This window comes from Artemia franciscana, chromosome 3, assembly GCF_032884065.1.
Source record: "Artemia franciscana chromosome 3, ASM3288406v1, whole genome shotgun sequence".
NCBI classification, from domain to species: Eukaryota; Metazoa; Arthropoda; class Branchiopoda; order Anostraca; family Artemiidae; genus Artemia; species Artemia franciscana.
The window spans coordinates 7899247-7923586 of NC_088865.1; the positions used below are offsets into that span (position 1 = coordinate 7899247).

The window sequence follows — 24340 nt, forward strand, 5'->3', positions numbered from 1 at the left end:
TTCAAAATTTGACCTTAGTAAGAGATTATATATATATTACTGTAAAATCAGATTATTAACTTGAAGATTAACATGGATATATTTTGATAGGTTTAATTACGTAAATAGCAAGTCTAAATACACTTGCTGTCCTAATCGGCTTATGTCTATAGGAGACCAATCATTAAATAAGATTGCTTCTGCTTCTCCTTCAATACCATGACGATTTAAGCCTCAGTAATATTCTCATGTCGATTGAAGAAGGGAAATAGGTAATCAGAAGGTATTAAGTTAAGCTGAGGATTTAAGATGGAAGTTTCTTCTAATTTGATGTCCCAGTGAAGTGAAAATAGCTTTTTTATCCCCGGAAAAACTAAGAATTGAATTGACTTTTTTTAAATTTAAGTTATTTTTTTTAATTTTAATTTTAATATATATTTACATATATATAGTAAGAATACTCCCGTCAACAACAATTACCACGAGTCAAAAACAAAAGTGGAGAGCACCGAAACATAAGATTCGAAGATAAGCCGCAACAAGAATTAAAACTGCTCGAAGACAAAGGTGAAGAACAAAGAAGTATACGACTAAATGATATGCCACAGCAAGAGCAAGGAAATATGCAGTTAAAAGATAAGTGACAAATATATATATATATATATATATATATATATATATATATATATATACATATATATATACATATATATATATATATATATAATATATATAATATATATATATATATATATATATATATATATATATATATATATATATATATATATATAACGGAGGAACTCCTTAAATATAACAAACCACCCAACAAAGGAATTCCTGAGTATGTAACTGGTCCTAACACGTCCACGATTTAACTAGTTCATATTAATAGAGAAAAATCTCCAATTGTGAAGTTGCAATCCCTTTTGAAAGAAATAGACACACAAATAAATTGCAGGCCTTGTGCTTATAAGCTTATTAGGAAACATTACATTGTTTCTAGTTGATGAAACTTCTTATGCTCAAAGAGGAGCTTTAATGATACACCAATACAGACAATGCTTTGACCAAGAAATTCCGGACATGTACTTCAAACTTCCCCTCATAGACAACTTCATTTGAGTGCATACGTTCTGAATATCTTTTCCACATTTTCGACTTAGAACTATCTTTGCTCATAATCGATTCAATTCACTGATTTCCGCCGATTCATGAATTTTCCAAGTATCTTGTTTCCGGAATAAGCAGTAGGTGGTAGGGATTTGGGGGATCACTCAAAATCAAGAGAAAAGACTCTAACAATGAAGTGAGGAAAAAAAAATTGTCATGAATCTTGGAAAAAAAGGGTGGAAATAGTATTAGGGATTGATATCATCTCTTTTATACATGGGAGACGGCAGAACCTTATGAAAACGAATAGACATAGAAAACGATAAGAAAACGACAACTTATTCTTTAGAATAGAAAACAAACAAATTGTTGAAGAAAACCAGTGAAAATTTCACTGCCTAAATTGAAAGCACGCTTTTTTAAATGCTTACTGCTTTTAACTAGATGTATTCTGTACTGATGTTAGCCATGATGGAAGCATACACAGAGGCTTTAAGTCCATGTACCCTTGAAATCTCTAACTCTTTACGATTCCCTTATAATCTCCCACCTATTAACATTTGTTTAATTATCTCTCTTCCCTGAAGTGGATCCATGGACGCATGCCGGGACCGTGAAATATCCTTCCAAAGAAACCCCTAACAATTAGCTTTGCTTCTCGTCTAGGTTCAATACTCTAATACGCTACATAATTCGGTAAGACAAAAATCTGAAATATGATAAAGAAATAGACGCTGTGCCATTATCTGCTTGTTTTGTTTTAATCTTGCACACAACCCATCCCCCAAGATTATTTTTTCATATGGTTCTTAACCATTTTGGGTTGAAAGAATAATACTGTCAAAAACTGATTTATAGCACAAATTAGGGTCTAAAAAGGTGTTTTCATACTACTACCTTTGCTTCTCTCTTACTTCAAAAACCTAAAGCTATGTGTAAAGCGGTCCATAACACAAAAAAAATTTCCGCGAAATCAAACTTGCCTGCCAAAACTCAATAGCGCTCAAAAACTCAAAACGCAAGAGCGCTGCCTAAGTAAAGATCGATGTGGGCACAATGTTTTTTTTTCTTTTTTTTACCACGACACTTCTTATCGAAGGAGTTGTCATAGAAACTTCAAAAAGGGCTCATTCGATTGGAAATTTGAAACTTGGTTTTAAGAAGACATGGGGTTATCAGCCCTAGTCATGCTAATTTTTGCTCATTTTGAGTTTGACTCACTTATTTATTGTAATTTCTGTTGGTTTTGAGTTTTATTTATTATTCATAGTGATTTGTGGTAGTTCTACGCTTGGAAGATTATTTGATTTTACTTCCGCTCATTACTGGCTAGATGGAGCTCCCCACTTTTCTTTTAAAAAGCTGTTTTGTGGAAAACCTTTTTTAAATTAATAATGATAAAGGAGTATGGCTAAGCCAGGGAAAACAAATCATATAAACGAGGAGAATTTTCACTATCTTGGAAAAATGTTTTAGAAACGAAAGTTGTCACAATATCCGGACTTGGTTAGATTTTTCAAGATATTACACCCAACCCTTCCTCCTTCAGATCTTTTTCTTTCATAGGTTTTTGATCGTAAGAGGTTGGATGAATAATACTTCCAAAAACTGATTTATAGCACAAAATAGGGTATAGGAGGGTGTTCTCATACTACTACCTTTGCTCCTCTATTACTTGACAGACCTAAAGCCTTATATACAAAACGGTCCTTAGCACAAAATAAGTTGTGTGAAATCACATTGGTCTGCCAAAATAAAAAAAAAACAGACACTAAACCAAATTGAAAAGTAAATGTTTTCAAAGCTAAAGCAGAATATTCAGATCTTTTAAAGAGGGAAGAGGTTGAGAGACGATCTTAATACCCGTCCTGTATCCCTGATTTGGCTGTTGATCAAATTCTGAAATTTCAATCGCATTGATCCTACGTTATTGGACAGCAGCTTTTTAATTTTGCCGAAGCCATTAAGCTATACAAATATTTAAAGTTTTAAAGAGATTTATTCATTTAAAGATACACTTTATAAGTTTAAATTTTTAACGGAAGGCTCTTGGTTCTTTTCTACAAACAAATTATTAAGATTAAATTTTAGTTTTCTAGAATAAAATTAATGAAGGACTAAATCTAGAACCCGCCGACTTCTTTTTTTTCCTTCGTAAATGAAGTTTCTGGTCACTTCTTTATGGCTACCAATTTTCTTATTAATCGATGAATAATTAAAAAAAATATCATTTCTTTCAAATATATTTTAGTCTTCGGGGCTCCTAATATTTTACTCACTTTTTTGTCAAAGGTTCATTAAAAAAAAAAAATTGTGAGCACCACTGTTAGAATACGCGAATTATCTTTAACCCAAATCAGGTGTAAAGGTTAGAAAAAGAGTGATTGATTAGCAGCAAAGTTTTAATGGTAGAGGCCAATTGTAGACCTACTCAGAATTCAACAAACCAAAAATATATTGGCTCGGGATAAAATTTTCTCACATAAATAACATTTGCTCAACGACTTGACGGCCTATTGAAACTTCAGTGAAAATGTACATATCTGGATTTTATATGCATGTAAATGTGGCTTTGAAAATCTTAAAAGCCCTGAAGTTGCACGTTATTACGAGAAAATAATAAGTAAACTTAAGTAGCACACTAAAAAAGATAAGATACAAAGAGAAAAAGTTTTCTCTCGAAAAACAGATTCAAAGAATGTCTCAGTCAAAGTTAAAAGCTTTTTAAGGAATTAAAACAAGCATAGACTAGCCAAAGATAGGCTTTGTAATTGCTGATAATCTCTTTATTGAAGCATTGCTTCAATAGAAAAAACTAAAAAAAACTGAATATTGCCGACTAAATATTGATATGTCACGAGCTTTAAAAATACTAGCACAAAAAGGGGCGTAGAAGACATATAATAGTGGAAAGCTGCGTTCGTCTAAATTGTCATGTTAAGTTTAGTGGTAATCAATAATATTAAAATAGCAAAAAGTTGCATTAATCTTTTTGTTCGAATAATAACCTTAAAACAAAACTAACTAGACCAACGTTGCCCGGGCAACGTGAGGTGTTGCGGCAACCTTTGTCCGGCTTCGCCGGCTAAAGTGTTGCGAGAGCAACACTTTGGTTTTGTTTCTTCACTATCAATTAGTAATCACATGATCAAAGGCTTTTACTCAGCGTTGAAAAAACAACAACAAAATAGTATCGGAAGAAACGACTAAATTGACTTTGCAGCCAGTTTAACTTTATCCTTTTCAATCGTAGACATCGTGACGGATGAAAACTCGGACCAATATCTTATATAATCTAGTTGGTATTATAAAGCCATCCCAAACTTTTCAGGATCAAAATACCATAGATGATATTCTATTAATTATTACGAAACTGTCTCATTGTTTAACATTCTCGTTTGTGGTTGTTTCTTTACAATCGGTTAGATGATGAAGCTGTCAGCCTATCGAAGTTTTTAAAACGGTATGTTCTAACAAGAACGCAATCAGTTATCAAACAGTTCGTGGTAACGAATTGTAGTAAGGAGCGACCCGGCTCAATAGTAACCAAAACTCTAAATATATAAGTTTCTTCAAGTTTAGTCTTACCCATGAAAAGTTACGAGCCTGAGAAAATTTGCGTTTTTTTAGAAAATAGGGGAAACACCCCCTAAAAGTCATAGAATCTTAACAAAAACCAAACCATCAGAAAAGCCCCCATCCAACCATCTACAAAAGTGTGGAATTTTGTATTTTTTGCCATAAGGCAGATCACGGATGCGTGTTTATTTGTTTTTTTTTTTTTGTTTTTTTTTTTGTTTTTTTTTCCCAGGGGTTGATCGTATCGACCCATTTGTCCTATAATGTTGCGAGAGGGCTCATTCTAACGGAAATGAAAAGTTCTAGTGCCCTTTTTAAGTGACCAAAAAAATTGGAGGGACCTAGGCCCCCTCCCACGCTAATTATTTTCCCAAAGTCAACGGATCAAAATTTTGAGATAGCCATGCTATTCAGCGTAGTCGAAAAACCTTATAACTATTTCTTTGTTGACGACTTACTCCCCCACAGTCCCCGTGGGAGGGGCAACAAGTTACAAACTTTGACCAGTGCTTACATATAGTAATGGTTATTGGGAAGTGTAGAGGCGTTTTCAGGAGGATTTTTTGGTTGGGGGGCGGGGTTGAGAAGAGGGAGATATGCTGGGGGATTTCTCCATCGAGAATTTGTCATGGGGGAAGAAAATTTCCATGAAGGGAGCGCAGGATTTACTAGCATTATTTAAAAAAAAAATGAAAAAATAAATATGAAAAAGTTTTTTTTTCAGCTGGAAGTAAGGAGCAGCATTAAAACTTAAAACAAACAGAAATTATTACCCATATGAGGGGCTCACCTCCTCCTAATACCTCGCTCTTTGCGCTAAAGTATTTTTAGTAGTTTCAACTATTTATTCTACGGCTTTTGTGACTCAGCCATTCCTAATGAACTGGGACAAAATTTAAGCTTTAGTTTAAAGAGCAAGGTACTGACGTTACGTAAATCTTTTACTAATAAAAAGATTCGTAAGAAATTAAAAGTTCTAGTTGCCTTTTAATTAACCAAAAAATTGGAGGGCAACTAGGCTTCCTCCCCTGCTCTTTTTTTCTCAAAATCATTCGATCAAAATTATGAGAAAGCCATTTAGCAAAAAAAAAAAAAAATGCAAATTTCGTTTTAATTATTCCTCTGCGGAGAGCCAAAATCAAAACATGCATTGATTCAAAAACGTTCGGAAATTAAATGAAAAAAAACAAGTTTTTTAAGGGAAAGTAAGGAGCGACATTAAAACTTAAAACGAACAGAAATTACTTCGTATGTGAAGGGGTTACTTCCTCATCAACGCCCCGCTCTTTACGCTAAAGTTTTTTATTGTTTTAAAAAGAAAAATTGAGAGAAAGAGTCAAATTTTAGCGTAAAGAGCGGGGCGTTGATGAGGAAGCAGCCCCTTTCATATACGAAGTAATTTCTGTTCGTTTTAAGTTTTAATGTCGCTCCTTACTTTCAGTTAATAAAACTTGTTTTTTTTTAATTACATGACCAAAGGCTATTCCTCAGCGTTGAATAGCATCAACAACTACAAAATAATATCGAAGGAAGGGACTAAATTGACTTTGTAGCCAGTTGAACTTTATCCTTTTCAATCGTAGACATCGTGACGGATGAAAACTTGGAACAATATCTTATATAATCTAGTTGGTATTATAAAGCTATCCGTAACTTTTCAGGATTAAAATACCATAGGTGACACTAATTATTATGAAGCTACCTCATTGTTTTACGTTGTAGTTTGTACCCGTTGCGTAAACACTTAATTCTATTAGATTTAAAGAGATCAAGTACAAAGTGCACCAATTTGCATAAGTATCTAGCCCAAAGTGAAAATATTCTTTATTGCAAGTTCCTCTCCCGTGATAGACATCAAGTTCACCGGAAACAAATAAATGGGTACACCAACTAGCAAAAGTTGCAAACCCCTCATTGCTGAATATGATTGTAGTCCAACAGCCGATTAATACTTACGAGTCCCCTACATGTCTTACCACTGAAACCAAAGTGATTGAACCATCAAATACACCGGAAACAAATAATAGGTACACCAACTAGCAAAAGTGGCAAATCCCTCATTGCCATAGATGATTACGAGCTAACAGCCGTTTCTCGCCCAAAGTGAACCGATTCTTACTTATGAGTCCCTTTCCCGTGATAGGCATCAAGTTCACCGGCAACAAATAAACGGGTACACCAACTAGCATAGTTGCAAACCCCTCATCGCTAAAGTTGACTGTAGCCTAACAGCAGATTATTACTTACAAATCCCCTACCACTGGACCCCATGTCTTACCACTGGAATCAAATTGGTTTTACCATCAAATACACTGGAAACAAATAATAGATACACCAACTAGCAAAAGTTGCTAACCCCTCATTGCCTAAGGTGATTATTACCTAACAGCCAACTGTTGCTTACAAGTCCTCTATATGTCTCACAATTTGTATTGGCCTAGATTTCGTTTCAGTGTGTACCTTACTACTGAAGTTGTCAACCTTTTGAAACTTTCAAATTGGTATACCTCATGAAGGAATTTTTCTACCAAAAAATGGATGTCATATACTTTGATCAGCTCTTCAAGAGCTATCGATTGCCGTCAAAAAAATTCTATCTGTCTTAGTTCAAAAGTTGATTTATTTTTTTTGCCTTAGGCTACTTTCTAACGTCACCACTTAGAAAGGAGCAAAGGATAAGCTCCAATTTCTTTAGCAATGACAGAACTTTTAAAGTTTATTAGGCACATCTGATACCATTTCTCTACCGCAATCCCGAGTCCGAAAAAGCAAATGATAAACTCAGCTGAAATCACGAACAGAAATGGATAGAACCAATAGATGGCACACTTTCGGACCCGTGGGAAAATGCCACATTTTTGCTTCTGTAAATTTTTATATTTATCACTCAAAGAAGATAAATTGGCTGTGGGGCCGGGTAACTGCCGCATATATTTAACACTTATAGATTTTAGTCCATCTTCAATTTGAAAGTGGTGCCTTCCTGCTTGGCTGCTAGAACAGAGCTTTCCACTTAAAAGCAGAAACATGCATGCTTTGATGAAACGAAAGCTTGGCTGCACAACTTCAGATACTCATCTCTGACATAGGCTATATAACTCCACTTCACTTCGCACACCATAGGCTCTGGTTCGTGGACAAGCAAAAGCCATCCTTTTTGGCCCCAGGCAAGAGTTCTGCGGAGCTTTCCAAAATGTAATGTCATAGTCATCAATCCGGCCTGAGATCCACACTTTCCGTAAAAACCGCAAAGGTTAGACCCTTACCAGTTTCCAGGAATAAGCGAAGATCGGCGACATAGAAAAAAAAAACGGGACAAAACTATAGTGTTGCTTTCGCAACACAATAATCGCAAGATGGTATTGATGATTTTCGTATAAGAAAGGCAGCTAAATTTCAGGGTCTAATTTGCTATGGTCTCTAGATGATCAGTTTCTTTTTCTCTTTTTCCAGGAGATGATCGAATCGTTACTTTAAATTAACCATACACTAGAATTTTATTCAAATTTTCCGCTGAGAAGTGCAATTTAAGGCAATGTATAAAAAAGAGCATGAAGAATATTTAGTTTGAGTTAAACCGTTTTAGGTTTAACTCAAATAGTTTAGGCATAATATTAGCTAGTTTAGGCATAATATTTTACTATTAGATCATTTTGAGGAACTTAGCTTTTATCAAACAGTTCGTGGTAACAAACTGTAGTAAGGAGCGAACCGGGTCAATAGTAACCAAAACTCTAAAAAATGGAATTTTGATGTCAATAGCTATATCAAAAGAATCACATTTTAATGCTGATTTTAAATAGATAAGTTTCATCAAGTTTAGTTTTAACCATCAAAAGCTAAGAGCCTGAAAAAAATTGCCTGGTTTTAGAAAACAGGAGGAAACACCCTCTAAAAATCATAGAATCTTAACGAAAATCCACAATCAAATTTGGCGTATCAGAGAACCCTAATTTAGAAGTTTCAAACTCCTATCTACAAAAATTTGGAATTTTTTATTTTTTTGCCAGAAGGCAGATCACGGATGCGTGTTTGTTTGTTTGTTTTTTGCTGTTTTTTTTTCCCTGGGGTGATCGTATCGACCCAGTGGTCCTAGAATCTTGCTAGAGGGCTCATTCTAACGAAAATAAAAAGTTCTAGTGCCCTTTTTAAGTGCCCGAAAAAATTAGAGGGCACCTTGGCCCCTCCCACGCTAATTATTTTCCCAAAGTCACCAGATCAAAATTCTGTGATAGCCATTTTATTCAGCGTAGTCAATAAACCTTAAAACTATGTCTTTGGGGACGACTTACTCCCCCACAGTCCCCGTGGGAGGCGCCACAATTTACAAACTTTGACCAGTGCTTACATATAGTAATGGTTATTCGGAATTGTACAGACGTTTTCAGGGGGATTTTTAGGTTGGGGGGGGGGGGGGGGTTCATGAAGAGGGGGATATGTTGGGGGAACTTTTCTTGCAAAAATTTGTCATGGAGGAAGAAAATTTTCATGAAGGGAGTGCAGGAATTTCTAGCATTATTTGAAAAAAAAACAACGAAAAAATAAATATGAAAAAGTTTTTTCAACTGAAAGTAAGGAGAAGCATTAAAACTTAAAACGAACAGAAATTATTACGTATATGATTGGCTCAACTCCTCCTAATACGTCGCTCTTTACGCTAAAGTATTTTTAGTAATTTCAACTATTTATTCTACGGCTTTTGTGTTTCAGGGGTCATTCTTAAGAAATTGGGACAAAATTTAAGCTTTAGTGTAAAGAGCGAGGTACTGACGAGGGGGTGAACCCCTTCATATACGTAATAAAAACATGAGAATACAAAAGTTCGTTACGTAAGCTAATTTGTAAGTTACGTATATCTTTTTCTAATAAAAACATTCGTAAAAAAATTAAAAGTTCTAGTTGCCTTTTTAAGTAACAGGAAAGATAACAGAGAACAGGAAAGTAGAAAACAGGGGGAAACACCCCCTAAAAACATATAATCTTAACGAAAATCCACCATCAGATTCGGCGTATCAGAGAACCCTAGTTTAGAAGTTTCAAGCTCCTATCTACAAAAATGTGGAATTTTGTATTTTTTTGCCAGAAGGCAGATCACGGATGCGTGTTTGTTTGTTTGTTTGTTTGTTTGTTTTTTGTTTTTTTCCCAGGGGTGATCGTATCAAACCAGTGGTCCTAGAATGTTGCGAGAGGGCTCATTCTAACGGAGATGAAAAGTTCTAGTGCCCTTTTTAAGTGACCAAAAAAATTGGAGGGCACCTAGGCCACCTCCCACGCTGAATATTTTCCCAATGTCACCGGGTCAAAATTCTGAGATAGCCATTTTATTCAGCATAGTAGAAAAACCTTATAACTATGTCTATGGGGACGACTTACTCCTCCAGAGTCTCCGTGGGAGGGGCTACAGGTTACAAACTTTGACCAGTTCTAACATATAGTAATGGTTATTGGGAACTGTACAGACGTTTTCAGGGGGATTTTTTGGTTGGGGGAAGGGGTTGAGAAGAGGGGTATATGTTGGGGGAACTTTCCATGGAAGAATTTGTCATGGGGAAAGAAAATTTCCATGAACGGAACACAGGATTTTCTAGCATTATTAAAAAAAACGATGAAAAAATGAATATGAATTTTTTTCAACTGAAAGTAAGGAACAGCATTAAAACTTAAAAAAAACAGAAATTATAACGCATATGAGGGGTTTACCTCCTCCTAATACCTCGCTCTTTACGCTAAAGAATTTTTAGTAATTTCAACTATTTATTCTACGGCCTTTGTGATTCAGGGGTCATTCTTAATGAATTGGGACAAAATTTAAGCTTTAGTGTAAAGAGCGAGGTACCGACGAGGGGGTGAACCCCCTCATATACGTAATAAAAACATACGAATACAGAAGTTCGTTACTTAAGCTAACTCGTAAGTTACGTATATCTTTTACTAATAAAAATATTCGTAAAAAATTAAAAGTTCTAGTTGCCTTTTTAAGTAACCAAAAGATTGGAGGGCAACTAGGCCACCTCCCCCGCTCGTTTTTTCTAAAAATCATTCGATCGAAACTATGAGAAACCCATTTATCCAAAAAAATAAATCGCAAATTTGATCTTATTTATTCATCTGCAGAGAGCCAAAATAAAAACATCCATTAATTCAAAAACGTCCAGAAATTAAACAAAAAAACAAGATTTTTTAACTGAAAGAAGGAGGGACATTAAAACTTAAAACGAACAGAAATTACTTCGTATATTAAAGCGGCTGCCCCCTCCTCAACGCCCCGCTCTTTACGCTAAAGTTTTTTTCTGTTTTAAAAAGTAGAGTTGAGAAAAAGAGTCAAACTTTAGCGTAAAGAGCGGGGCGTTGAGGAGGGAGCAGCCGCTTTAATATACGATGTAATTTCTGTTCGTTTTAAGTTTTAATGTGGCTCCTTACTTTCAGTTAAAAAACTTGTTTTATTTTCGTTTAATTATTAGTAAAGACGGAGGGAGCAGTGAAGATGTTAAAAGTAGAATAGCCAAGGCTCAGCGTGTTTTATATTTCACATTTAAAAAGAGTTTGGATGAATAAGAAGATAAGTGTGCAAACCAAGATTAGAGCATTGGAAGCTACAGTGATGACAGTTGTAAAGTATGGCTCTGAAGCATGGGCGCTCTGAAAAACAGATGAAGATATGCTATATGTTTTCCTGAGAAATCGCTCTGGGTACCTGGCTGACAGACCCTATTTCAAACAATAGGCTGTATGGAAAGTGTGGTTCAATCCCACTTTCTAAAGCTATAGTGAGAGAAAGGTTGAGGTGGCTAGGGTATGTTCTTCGGATGAAGGATGATAAATTGTCAAGGACTATATTTTTTGGCAATCTGTCTAGTGCTAAACGGAAAGCAGTTCGTCCACGGTCAGGATGGAAGGACGTCATAAAGAAAGATTTGAAGGAATTGGGAATTTCCTGGGAGGGTGTAAAGACGGAGGCTTTGAATAGATTTGGAAGGAGAAGGAGCGTGCTTAGCTTAGCTTTGTTGACCTCAGGCTGCTTGGTGCTGCAGTGACCTTTTAGTAGTAGTAGTAGTAGTAGTAGTATTCAAAAATAAATTATGGTCGAAATATGCTTCATCTTTCTTAAATGTTGAATCCAAATAATTGTAGAATCCAAACTTGTGAATTGGAATTATGAATCCGATAAATGTAAAAGCCGTTAGAAATATAAAAATGTCGTTTCTTGGATTTTCCTCCAGGAAGTTTTGCTAAAGATGGAAGCCCTAGAAATTAAATGACATGGGAATGTAGCATTTATTCAGGATCTAAATATTCAAGCAAATCATTTTTTTTTTACAGAACTATAAAATTTGATTTTTATTTAGACTAATGCTCACTCATCAACATTTCTGTCTAAAGCTCTAAACTTATTTCCATTACAGAAACGCTTTAATTCTCTTCTGCCTTTTAGAAGTGGAAAAACCACTTCTAAGAGTCGCTCCTTGCAGTGTTCGTTCAAGCATGAGTCTTGATTTCAAGATGAATGGTTTGGAAGTAATATGACATCCCAAGGATATAGCCTTATCGCCCAAGTTGCTCACGGATGGATTGACTGGCTTGGGAGACTTCCATTGAACAAGGGCAAACACTATTATTGCCCTTAAAGACAGGATATCTCAATTAGTGTGTCGTTTAGATATATTGCTAATGTACGTGACAACAGTTTAGGAGTCTGCGTTCAAAATGTTGAAAAAAGTTCCAATTGATTAACTTCTTTTGTATTTTCAAAATAAGAATATATTTCTATTATAAAAAGGGTTGTGAATAATGGCCCACTGAATAATGACAGCAGGATACGGATTGCTTTATGGCACTTTTAAAGGGCTCAGGCCCCTACACAGCTAGGGTCTGGCACAGCATTAGTCAACCATTAACCTAAGTTCTTTTTCTCAAGAAGTGTTTGTTGACCTTCTTTGAAAGGAATCAATAGACGGGTATAAGGGATAACTTTCTTTAGAAGACTATTCCAAATAGGTGTGCAGCATTTTACAAAGCCAATCTCATAAGTACTCAGTGAGTGGAGTTACTATCTCCAAACTATGTGGGGATTCGCTGGATAGCCTCCCCCCTAAAAAAAAAGAAAATCTCTACATGGAAATTACTTCTAACGAAAATTAGAGATCGGTGTTTCGTCCTAAAATTCCTGCATTTCTGAGTCAGGGAGACTTCGAGGAACCCAATTTTCTTTTGTGGAAATCTAGCTGAGCCCCAAACATTCATGGACAGTGTAAGTATTGACTGTGTGGTATGTCTCCTATGGTATGTAGTCCCATTTTACCGTGAATCTGCGTATTTGCCGTGCTGACTTTGCAAACGGCCGTTCGCGAAGATACCAGATGTTGGAGAATGGGTGGAGGAGGTACTTGTAAAAATACAAATTGGTGCCCCAGCAAATTTCTGTAAAAAAAACAGCCATTGGTGTCCCAACAAATCTCCTACTTAATTGTTGTAAGGGCTCCTGATCACTGTTGCATCCAGGGCCAGATTTAAAGCTTTGATGCTTCTAGGCCCAAGCATTTTCACCGCAGAGTTTTGGCGAGAAATTCGGGGAAATCCCCCAAAATTCAAGGGTATTGGAGGTAGTAAACAGAACATAACTGATGAGCTAAAAGTAATAAAAGAGAGAGGTGATATCAAACTCTCAGCTACCATTCTTGGGAGACATCTGACATTGCATATGTGGCCACAGAATTCCTGTGTTGCTTCAAAATTACTTTTCTGTGAATAAGCAGCGCGGCGGTGGAGTGAACATGGCACCTGTTAAGGAAAAATCACCTAGTGATAATTTATCCTCAATGCCCCATGGCAATGTGCCACCCTAGGCCCAGGTAAGTGGGCCTAGGTTTAAATTTCGCATTATTAATGGGCCTATTGTTAAATCCTTGCCTGGTTCCGTATCACTCGTGAGATCTTGTTTTAGAGCCGCTAAAATGATACCCTTTGGGTTTTATAAACTACAAAAAGCAGGCATGTATGTTAAAACATCAAAATCGTAGGGAAAGGAAGAAAACGAGGACAATAAACGGCCATTAAAAAAAAATGAAAAACTATGAAAATATTTCGGTCAAGACCACCGCTTGACCGTCCTCACTGCTAAATAAAACTGATAAAAATATAAAAAAACTAAATCTTAAAACAAAATATAAAACTAAAATGGGATGACCCTTTCTGAGTAACGGTAAAAGGGTAACTGCATAAAAAGCACAAGTCTAAATGGAATTTCACAATTTCATACTATAGAAAACTGTCAACGGCTAATCGCTTAGCAGGTAGATTTATTATTTTTGAAAATTGAGAGCTATTTTTCGGTGAATGTGCATTTTTCATCTTATTTGCCTCCTGAAAATTTGCACGAGACCTTTAACGGGGGCTTTAATGGAAGTATTGTCAAATAAAATGAAATGGTTTGGATTGTCGTACAAATATTGAGCAAAGGCGGAATCAAAAATCTCAGGCCTTTGGCATAGCCCATTGACCTTGTTGATTGTGAACCCATGTTCTGATAGCCTCTCCCCTAATTGCTGTTGGGTTATTCCAATATAAAAACAGCCACAAGAACAGGGAATTGTATAAACACCACTACCCAGAATGGGGCTGGTTTTATCTTTGCCGCTGTTGAAAAAGCTCTGTATCGTATTTTAATTTTAGTTTTTTTTAATGTCTAATTTTTATATTTTTATCGGTTTTATTCTGCACTGAGGACAGTCAAGTGGAGGTCTTGGCCAAAATATTTGCACATATTTTTCCATTTTTACTGGCTGTTTATTGTTCTCGTTTTTTTTTCCTTTCTTTTGCGATTTTATGTTTTATCATGATTACCCATTGTGGTCTTAGAAATTTAAGGCATGTATGTTCGACAATATGACAATTGCCCGACTTTTACAGAAGGGTAACAAAAGACTAATAGCTCCTTTCTGTATTGAAAACGAGGTCCTATGATATTTAGTTTAATTCTCTGTGAGAACTTGTGTGCCTCCATTCTTTGGATAGTTTTATTTATTTGCATGAAAATAACAAGCAATACGAAGATTTTACTACCGCATCCACATCTGTTAAGGATGTTTTCTTCCCTTGGTTTACTTGGATGTTCCACAGAGAAATAGATACGGTAGTTCACCTATAAAAACTTCAGAGATTTAAAGACTTTTCGGTCTTTCTACTGGCTTAACATTTCACATAGAAGAGCCAACAAGATAGAATTTAACTTTTCAGTCTTTTTACTGGCCTAAAATCTCACACATCGAGTGGAACTGTTTTTTGGTTTCAAACAGTTCGTGGTAACGAACTGTAGTAAGGAGCGACCCGGCTCAATAGAAAACAAAACTCTAAAAAATGGAATTTTGAGAACAATAGCTATATCAAAAGAATTGCATTTTAATGCTGATTTTAAATATATAAGTTTCATCAAGTTTAGTCTTACGCTCCAAAAGTTACGAGCCTGAGAAAATTTGTGTTATTTTAGAAAATAGGGGGAAACACCCCCTAAAAGCCATAGAATCTTAACGAAAATTACACCATCAGATTCCTCATCAACGCCCCGCTCTTTACGCTAAAGTTTTTTACTGTTTTAAAAAGAAGAGTTGAGAGAAAGAGTCAAACTTTAGCGTAAAGAGCGGGGCGTTGATGAGGAAGCAGTCCCTTTCATATACGAAGTAATTTCTGTTCGTTTTAAGTTTTAATGTCGCTCCTTACTTTCAGTTGAAAAAACTTGTTTTTTTTAATTTAATTAGAGTCTTAAAACTTACCACACGAGGCTTTCAACGAATCAGGTTTTAAAAGACTTCGTACTCCAGTTAGAAAGAATATATTGATTGGCTTACAATATAGATATACACTAATGAAATTAAAGTACATTTTTCTTCACCACAGAACTCATATTTCCTCTTGATTATTCCAAACCACTAGTCACTTTCTTAACAGCCCTTGCATAACTGAAGTCATTGTAAATAAGAAATGTAAATGGGCTTAATGGGTGAATCAATTACGGGGCAGTCGAGGTGCTTAGTGATCAAGCTGTTTGAGATTGAACTTTTAAGGGCTACACAGATTGAGATTTATATCTTTATTTGACAGAGTTATGTAAAATGAGTTTTGTAAGGTTTGAATGACTTGAAGTTAACTTATACTGTGGGTGCTTAAGCTTTCTTTTTCACTCCCCAATATACAGTTGAAAAGATATGATATCACAAGTTTGGGCCTACGCTGGAAAGTTCAGCAGCTGTACAGTTAAAAGTAACCCCAATTTTCTTGAAAAAAAGTGTCTGGTGAGAAATATAGACTCTTACCGTAAATCTTCGGCACCACACAGAAAGCCACCGGAGATCTCTTACTTTCGTTCCTGGGGGTAATTTCAGAAGAATATCTTCACTTTCAAATCTTTTTAACGGCGCAGCGTCTCTGAAAATAAAAATAAAAACACTAAATAATTGATATATTTTAAAGCACAAATTTTGATAAAACCAAGAGGGAGGGGTTAAACCCACCTTACAACTACAACAACCACAATAATCGTATATTTTTACAAGTTTCAACGCAATAAACCCTAGCGGTTGTCACGTACGATCGTCTACAATTTAAATCCTAAAGATAGCTGGAGTTATTAAAGTAATGTAGATGACATGATACTACCTCCATATATACAAGGTACCAGTGTAATCATTACCTGCTAAAACTGTTATGCTAGGAAGACAGAAGCTAGTAGTACATATAGAAAAATATAGAGGACTGATCAATTGCCTCCACCCCATCCTAAGAAATCAAAAACGTGGAGTTACAAAAACTAAACATCTATTTTGTTATAAAGAATAAACAGTTGTCATAAGTTCAATGCAGGGACATGCTGTCACGTCATCTATCTTATTATTTTTTTTTGGGGTGTTCAAACAGTACCGAAATTAGCAAGCTACCAACCTCATCAAACAGTTCGTGGTAACGAACTGTAGTAAGGAGCGACAAAGCTCAATAGTAACCGAAACTCTAAAAAACGGAATTTTGATACCAATAGTTACATCAAAAGAATTGCATTTTAATGCTGATTTTAAATATACAAGTTTCATCAAGCTTAGTCTTACCCATCAAAAGTTACGAGCCTGAGAAAATTTGCCTTATTTTAGAAAATAGGGGGAAACAGCCCCTAAAAGTCATAGAATCTTAACGAAAAACTTTACGCCATCAGATTCGGCGTATTAGAGAACACTACTGCTGAAGTTTCAAGTTTCTATCTACAAAAATGTGGAATTTTGTATTTTTTGCCAGAAGACAGATCACGGATGCGTTTTTATTTGTTTGTTTGTTAGTTTTTTTCCAGGGGTGATCGTATCGACCCAGTAGCCCTAGAATGTTACGAGAGAGTTCATTCTAACGGAAATTAGAAGTTCTAGTGCCCTTTTTAAGTGACCAAAAAATTGGAGGGCACCTAGGTCCCCTCCCACGCTAATTTTTGCCCAAAGTCCCCGGATCAAAATTCTGAGATAGCCATTTTATTCAACATAGCCGAAAAACCTATTCACTATATCTTTTGGGACGACTTACTCTCCCCACAGTCCCCTTGGGAGGAGCTGCAAGTTACAAACTTTGACCAGTGTTTACATATAGTAATAGTTATTGGGAAGTGTACAGACGTTTTCAGTTTTTTTTTTGGTTGGGGGAGGAGGTATTTATGGGAGAGGGCTACGTGGGGGATCTTTCCATGGAGGAATTTGTGATGGGGGAAGAGAATTTCCATGAAGGAGGCCCAGGATCTTCTAGCATCATTTAAAAAAACAATAAAAAAATAAATATGGAAAAGTTCTTTCAACTGAAAGTAAGGAGCAGCATTAAAACTCAAAACGAACAGAAATTATTACGCATATAGGGCTTACTTCATCCTAATATCTCGCTCTTTACGCTAAGGTATTTTTAGTAATTTTAACTATTTATTGTACGGCCTTTGTGATATTAGTGTCAAGAGCGAGGTGTTAATGAGGGGGCAAGCCACCTCATATACGTAATACAAACATACGAATATAGAAGTTACATTACTTACGCAATGTAAGTTAATTCGTAAGTTATGTATATTTTTTACTAATAAGAACTTTCGTAAAAAATTAAAAGTTCTAGTTGCTTTTTTAAGCAACCAAAAATCGGAGGGCAACTAGGCCTCCTACCCTGCTCCTTTTTTCTCAAAATCGTCTGATCAAAACTATGAGAAAATCCATTTAGCCCAAAAAATTAATATGCAAAATTTGTTTTAATTATTCATGTGCGGAGAGCCAAAATTGAAACATGCATTAATTCAAAAACATTCAGAAATTAAACAGAAAAACAAGTTTTTTTAACTGAAAGTAAGGAGTGAAACTAAAACTTAAGTTAAACAGAAATTACTCCGTATATGAAAGGGGCTGTTCCCTCCTCAACGCCCCGCTCTTTACGCTAAAGTTTTTTATTGTTTTAAAAAGTAGAGTTGTGAGAAAGAGTCAAAATTCAGCGTAAAGAGCGGGGCGTTGAGGAGGGGACATTATGTTCATTTAAAGTTTTTTGAATTAATGCAGGTTTTGATTTTGGCCCACTGTACATGAATAATTGGAACCAAATTTGCACATTAATTTTACATTTTTTGGCTAAATGGCTTTCTCAAAGTTTTGATTAGAACATTTTTAGAAAAGGGGGAGGGAGGGGGCCTAGTTGCCCTCCAATTTTTTCGATTACTTAAAAAGGCCACCGAAACTTTTAGTTTTAATTACATACCTTTTTATTAGTAATAGATATATGTAACTTACAAATTAAGTTACGTAACGAACTTCTATATTCGTAAATTCGTATTACGCATATGAGAGGAGTTCACCCTATCGTCAATGCCTAGCTCTTTTCACTAAAGTTCGAATTTTGTTCCAGTTCTTTAAGAAAGACCCCTGAATCACAAAGGCCGTTTAAATAGAATAAACAGTTCTTCTGAAATTACTAAAAACGCTTTAGCGCAAAGAGCAAGGCATTGAGGAGGGGACGAATCCCCTAATAAACGTAATGATTTCTTTTTGTTGTAAGTTTTAATGTTGCTTCTTATTTTCAGTTGGAAAAACTTTTTTTATTTCATTTCTCATTGTTTTTCCAAGTAATGCTGGAAAATACAGCACCCCTTTCCTGGAAATTTTCTTCCCCATGATAAATTCCTCCATGGAAAGATCCTCCCACTTAATCCTCCAAGAAAAACGTAAAGCCCCCCGACCCCTCCCCCCAACACCAGAAAAATCCCCCTGAATACGTCTGTATACTTCCCAATGACCAACACTATATGCGAACAATTGGCTAAGTTCATAACTTGCAGCCCTTCACCCAGGGACCATGGGGGATTAAATCGTCCCCAAAGATATAGTTATTAGATTTTTTGACTATGCTGAACAAAATGGCTGTCTTAAAATTTTGATTCGGTGACCTTAGGAAGAAAATGAGCGGGGGAGGAGGCCTAGTTGCCTTCCAATATTTTGGCTTTTTAAAAAAGGCACTAAAGCTTTTAATTGCCGTTAAAATTTGCCCTCTTGCGACATTCTAGGGGGTCGACACGATCACCCCTGGGAAAAAAACAACAGAAAAACGAATAAACACGCATCCGTGATATTTCTTCTGGCAAAAAAATACAAAATTCCACATTGTTGCAGATAGGAGCTTGGAACCTCTACAGTAGGGTTCTCTGATACGCTGAAATCTGATGTTGTGATTTTCCTTAAGATTCTATGACTTTTAGGGGGTGTTTCCCCCTTTTTTCAAAAACAAGGCACATTTTATTACGCTCGTAACACTTAATGGGTAAGACTAAACTTGATGAAATTTATATTTTTAAAATCATCATAAAAATGCGATTATTTTGTTGTATCTACTTTTATCAAAATTTTAATTTTAGAGTTTCGGTTACTATTGAGCTGGGTGGCTCCTTACTAAAGTTCGTTACCAAGAACTGTTTGGCAATAAAACCAACTGACAAAGAAAGGGAGTTAGACATCTTTTTTTTCACATACTTATGTGTTTCAGTTAAAAGATGTTTTTTAATTGTGCCTTGAATTCGACTCTCTCTCTCTCTTCTCTCTCTCTCTTCTCTCTCTCTCTCTCTCTCTCTCTCTCTCTCTTTTTATTTTCAAAATACGTTATACCCCCTTTATTTCCAATGTAGTAATATTTCTATAGAATGAGGCATTTAATATCAAAGCCATGCTGACATGGCTAGCACATGGATAGCCATGTGACATGGACCAGTACAATATTTTAATCTTGCATTATAAGGCCTGAAGCTACAACCTTAGGGAAAATATAGTACTAATGGGCGTGTTACAGCCAAAATAATATAAAATAAGTTAGAATTCAGTTAGAACCAAAAAAATGAACATTATCCTTCACAGGACCATTACTTAACACTACTTTTTAGCGCCACAGGGGTTTCAAAAACAATTTGACCATCAAAGACATCAACAACATTAAGAAGCGATTCTTAATGTTTCTTTTTCTTTTACTTCCAAGGTTCTTTTACTTCCAATTTTCTTTTACTTCCAAGGTTGACTCTTTTCTGAATTTTATAGTGCTATTATTCACTTATTAGGCTTAGAAGATGCATTCAAAACTGCAAAAATATGCATATAATATATGTACAATATGTATATGTATACATATGTACATATATGTATATGTATAATATATGTACAATAATGTGTACAAGTTGTAACGGCATAAATTTTGCAAGGCTGAAGATCTTTTGGCTGGTTGACGAAAAAACAAGCCAATGGTCTCAGTTTGACAAATACGTTACATAGCGCCTTTTAAACCGTCACAGTCAACATAATTAATGTGATCTCGTATCTTCTTTGCGTGTTTAAATCTTTCCTTTATCTTTTCCCAGACGCAATTACTAATGTCATTTCATTATTATGCAATGCTTAATCTTTAAAATAAGGATGTATTTAAAAGAGCACATTTTCTATTGAAATCTTTCAGCTTTAATACTTTTGTATATCCTCAATATGATATTCCCGGAAGGGTTTTGGATAATCTTCTTTCTCCCAATGAAGGTTTTAAAGCTCTCCAAATGCCTTATCAAAGCTTCTATTTTGCCGAACACAATGGAGCTGACTTTTTTCTTAACGAATCCCTCTATTCACTTGTCTGAGGGTTTCGGCAAGTTGCCAAGACAACCCTCATTGACTGAACTGCTATGAAATAAATAAGAAACGAAACAAAAGCATTAAAAGTGGTGATAAAAGAAAGGTGAAAGAAAAGGCTGAGTGACAACATTTTCTTGATATGGCACCAAACTGTGGAAGCGAATGCTTCCTGTTTTCAGCATAAAAGAATAACTAGTGATAAAAATTAGATAAGATGTTGACACATTTCAGGCCGATTTTATATACAAAAAGCACAAGTATATAAAGTTTACTCTCTATGAAAGAAAATAGCTTCACCTCTCTATGATATTTCAATGCCCCACTAGCAGTAAAAAAAGAAACAGAAAAAAAAATGGTCACATAGCCGTGGTCAAATGGTCAAACTAGGAGGCGGTTAATAGCCTTATAATTCATTCAGAGGTGGGTGGGGAATTATCTAAATTCTCTGAAGTCACTACTGCACGACACCAAATAAATTTAAAATCTATAGGAGGAGTTGTCAATATCCCTAATTTATCAAGGATAAACAGAACCGTACCAATAACTAATGATTTTTCTTATCTTCATTAAAAAAAGCTGAAAATTCATTCACCCAGCCCCCAAACTTTCGTGAGTTCAGGCGACTGATTTAATGATATAGTCAGCCTAAATATGCCCATTTTATCCTCTGTTTGAAGGAATCTGCAGATGGACTCTGACGGGATAAACCCCTGAAGCTACTTTGTAGTGGAAGTTTCTTTCTGTAAATAATTAGTGTGAGTGGTAGACCAAAGATTCAGGGTTGTCACGTTGAAAAACTTGGCAAAAGATTATCCTTCCTGTGACTAACGTATGCAAGGATAGAAATGGGAAAATTCAAAAATGGAAACTCACACAAAATATTTAGAGGTCGTAAAGTCATTAAGGTAACCGACAATTTGAGAGCCTTTCACTCACATTGTGTGGTAGCCTATTAAACAAATGCAAGCCTATTGTTTTGTTTTCTGTGTCAAACTCTGTTGAAAACCTGTTAAATGTTGGCTGCCCTAATTTTTCATTTTGTAGTAGCGTCAGTTGGGGAGGGAGGGGGTTCTGCTTCCCAATATTTTTGTACTCCTTCCTTGATTTCAAAAATTAAATTTTTGGGGATAATTTCATTGAAAAAATGACAATTCGCCCCCCCTAGATATTGAAAAATATATACTACCCACTCTAAATTTCGTGAATGGTTGCTACTGCATCTTTGAGGCCAAATCTAGATTTTAGCGCCATTTTTTTCCTAATAGTTAGCCATAAGATAGCCTAAAATGGACCGTTTAAGTCTCTTTCTTTGCAGTTCTGTGGCGTTTAATATGGAAATTAAGTAGTACAAGTAGATGGTATTTTAAATTTAAGAACACGAAACTATTACTTTGAATAAGGCCAAGTATAAATAAATTTTGTGGGTTTGGAACCCATCTTGACAAAGGCGGCTAATTTTGTTGGGATTTTGTTGTTAAAAAAAAGAAGTTAAAGAAAATAAAACCGTTGTTTCTTTGATTTTTTTTTCTTGGCGAGCATGATTTCTACTCTGAGTCACATATTTTCAGAGAATCTTTTATTTGTGAGATTAGTGTGATGAACTGCCCCTTCTTTGTATCCCAACAAAGTTTTAATTTCCGGCCCATTTTCCGAAGGAAGTCATCCAATTTGTATTGAAATCTTAGAAAAGATATTGTTCCCCAGATTTAGACATGTGCAAATCGTTCAAAATAGAAACAGTCCCTTTTGGTTTCTTAGATGTCAAGTTAGCTTCTCCTTTATTTGTAAAAGCCGGGTTTAATGAAAATATCATTTACAAAAAAAATTCAATAAAAGTATTAAACATTAAACCAGTAGAACTAAATTGTTTAAATTAATCACTTAATACAGGAAAGAATACATGTCACATACGGGACTGCCGCTGACAGTCAAACAATTTACCAAGACTTATTTGTGGGAAACCCTTAGGATAAAAGCACAAGTCTGTAGATATTACATAACAACAATCTATATAGTGAGCAAACTTTTGATAGTGTCTTTAAAATATACACTTTTCTAAGGTCCCAAGGCTGCTGAAATTCCAAGATCTTGAGAAAAATACTATGGAGTGAAGACATATGTCAAATAAGTTTGGGACTAATGCTTTAGTTCTAATTTTATTAGTAGAAAAACCCTACATTTGACACCATGGTTGCCACTAAGCATGGAGCAGTATCTCTAGACTTATTTGTCGGAAATCCTTAGGATAGAAGAACCAATTCGTAAATATTACATTACAATAATATATTTAGTAAATATACTTTTTATGGTAATACTTTATATTTACACTTTTCCTAAGATCCCAAGGTGGCTGAAATACCGAGGAAAAAAACCAAGGACTGCCAGCCCTGCATTCGGTAAGTTTAAAACTAATTGTTAAGTCCAATTTTTTCTATGGAGAAATGTAACACTTCCTTCGAGGTTTGCCATTGAGCATTTAAACATAGATCTAGATTCGTTTTCAAAAAAATCCCAAGGTTATAAAACAGCAAATAATGTTTGATTTGTACACTTTTTCCAAGATCCCAAAGCTGCTGAAATTCTTGGGAATCTTGAATGTTAGATAAATCCCCAGGAGCGACAGCCCTGTTTCAGATAAGTTTATAAGTAGCGGTGTAAGTCTAATTTTCTAAGCTGAAAAGGGTAACATGACACATCAGGGTTGCCATTGATCATTTAACAATATGTTGGGATTCATTAGCAACAAAATCCCTAGGTTTTGATGTATCAAAACCTAGCATCCCAAATAAGTTTGATGTATTTACTTTTTCCAAGATCCCAAGGCCAATGAAATTCTTGGAAATCTTGAATATTGGGGAAGTCCCAAAGAGCGAAAGCCCTGTGTCAGATAAGTTTGGGACTATTGGTGTGATTCAAATTTTCTTAGCTGAAAAGGTAACATGGCACACTAGGGCTGCCACTGAGAATTTAACAATATGTCGAGATCTATTTGTACAAAATCTCTAGGCTAGAAAGAACCCAAATAAGTTTGATGTATATACTTTTTCCAAGATACCAAGGCTGCTCAAATTGTAATATATTGGGTAATATATTTGGGTAATATATGTAATATATTGGTAATATAATCCCAAGAGGTGTCAGCTTTGCGTCAGATAAGTTTGGAACTATTGGTTTATTTCAAGTTTTCTTAACAGGGAAAGGTACATGTCACACCGGGGCTACCAATGTGCATTTAACAACATATCAAGATTTATTTGCAAAAAAATCCCAAGGTAAGGAAAAGGCAAAAATATTAAGTAGCAAGATAATATGCATACTAAGATACAATTTGAAGATGCAATTTGATGTAAATACTTTTTCCAAAATTGCAAGCTTGCTGAAATCTCGAGGTCTTGGAAAAAATCTCAAGGAGTGGCAGCCCTGTGTTATGCAAGTTTAAAGTTTTATGTGAGAAAAAAACGTTTTTTTTTTTTTACTAAGGGGCAATAGACAAAGAGATCCATTCTTGTTTCGGACAGGCTAGT

At 35.3% G+C, this 24340-nt stretch overlaps 1 protein-coding gene across 2 annotated transcripts in view; it reads right to left on the reverse strand.

The window, feature by feature from the left end:
- The window catches only part of LOC136024828 (protein Skeletor, isoforms B/C-like), a 257728-nt gene that overhangs the window by 182205 nt on the left and 51183 nt on the right, over positions 1-24340 (reverse strand). For both annotated transcript variants that reach the window (XM_065700310.1, XM_065700311.1), the window contains exon 4: positions 15978-16089. In XM_065700310.1, the coding sequence (XP_065556382.1) occupies positions 15978-16089 (112 nt within the window). The remainder of the gene's footprint in view (positions 1-15977; positions 16090-24340) is intronic.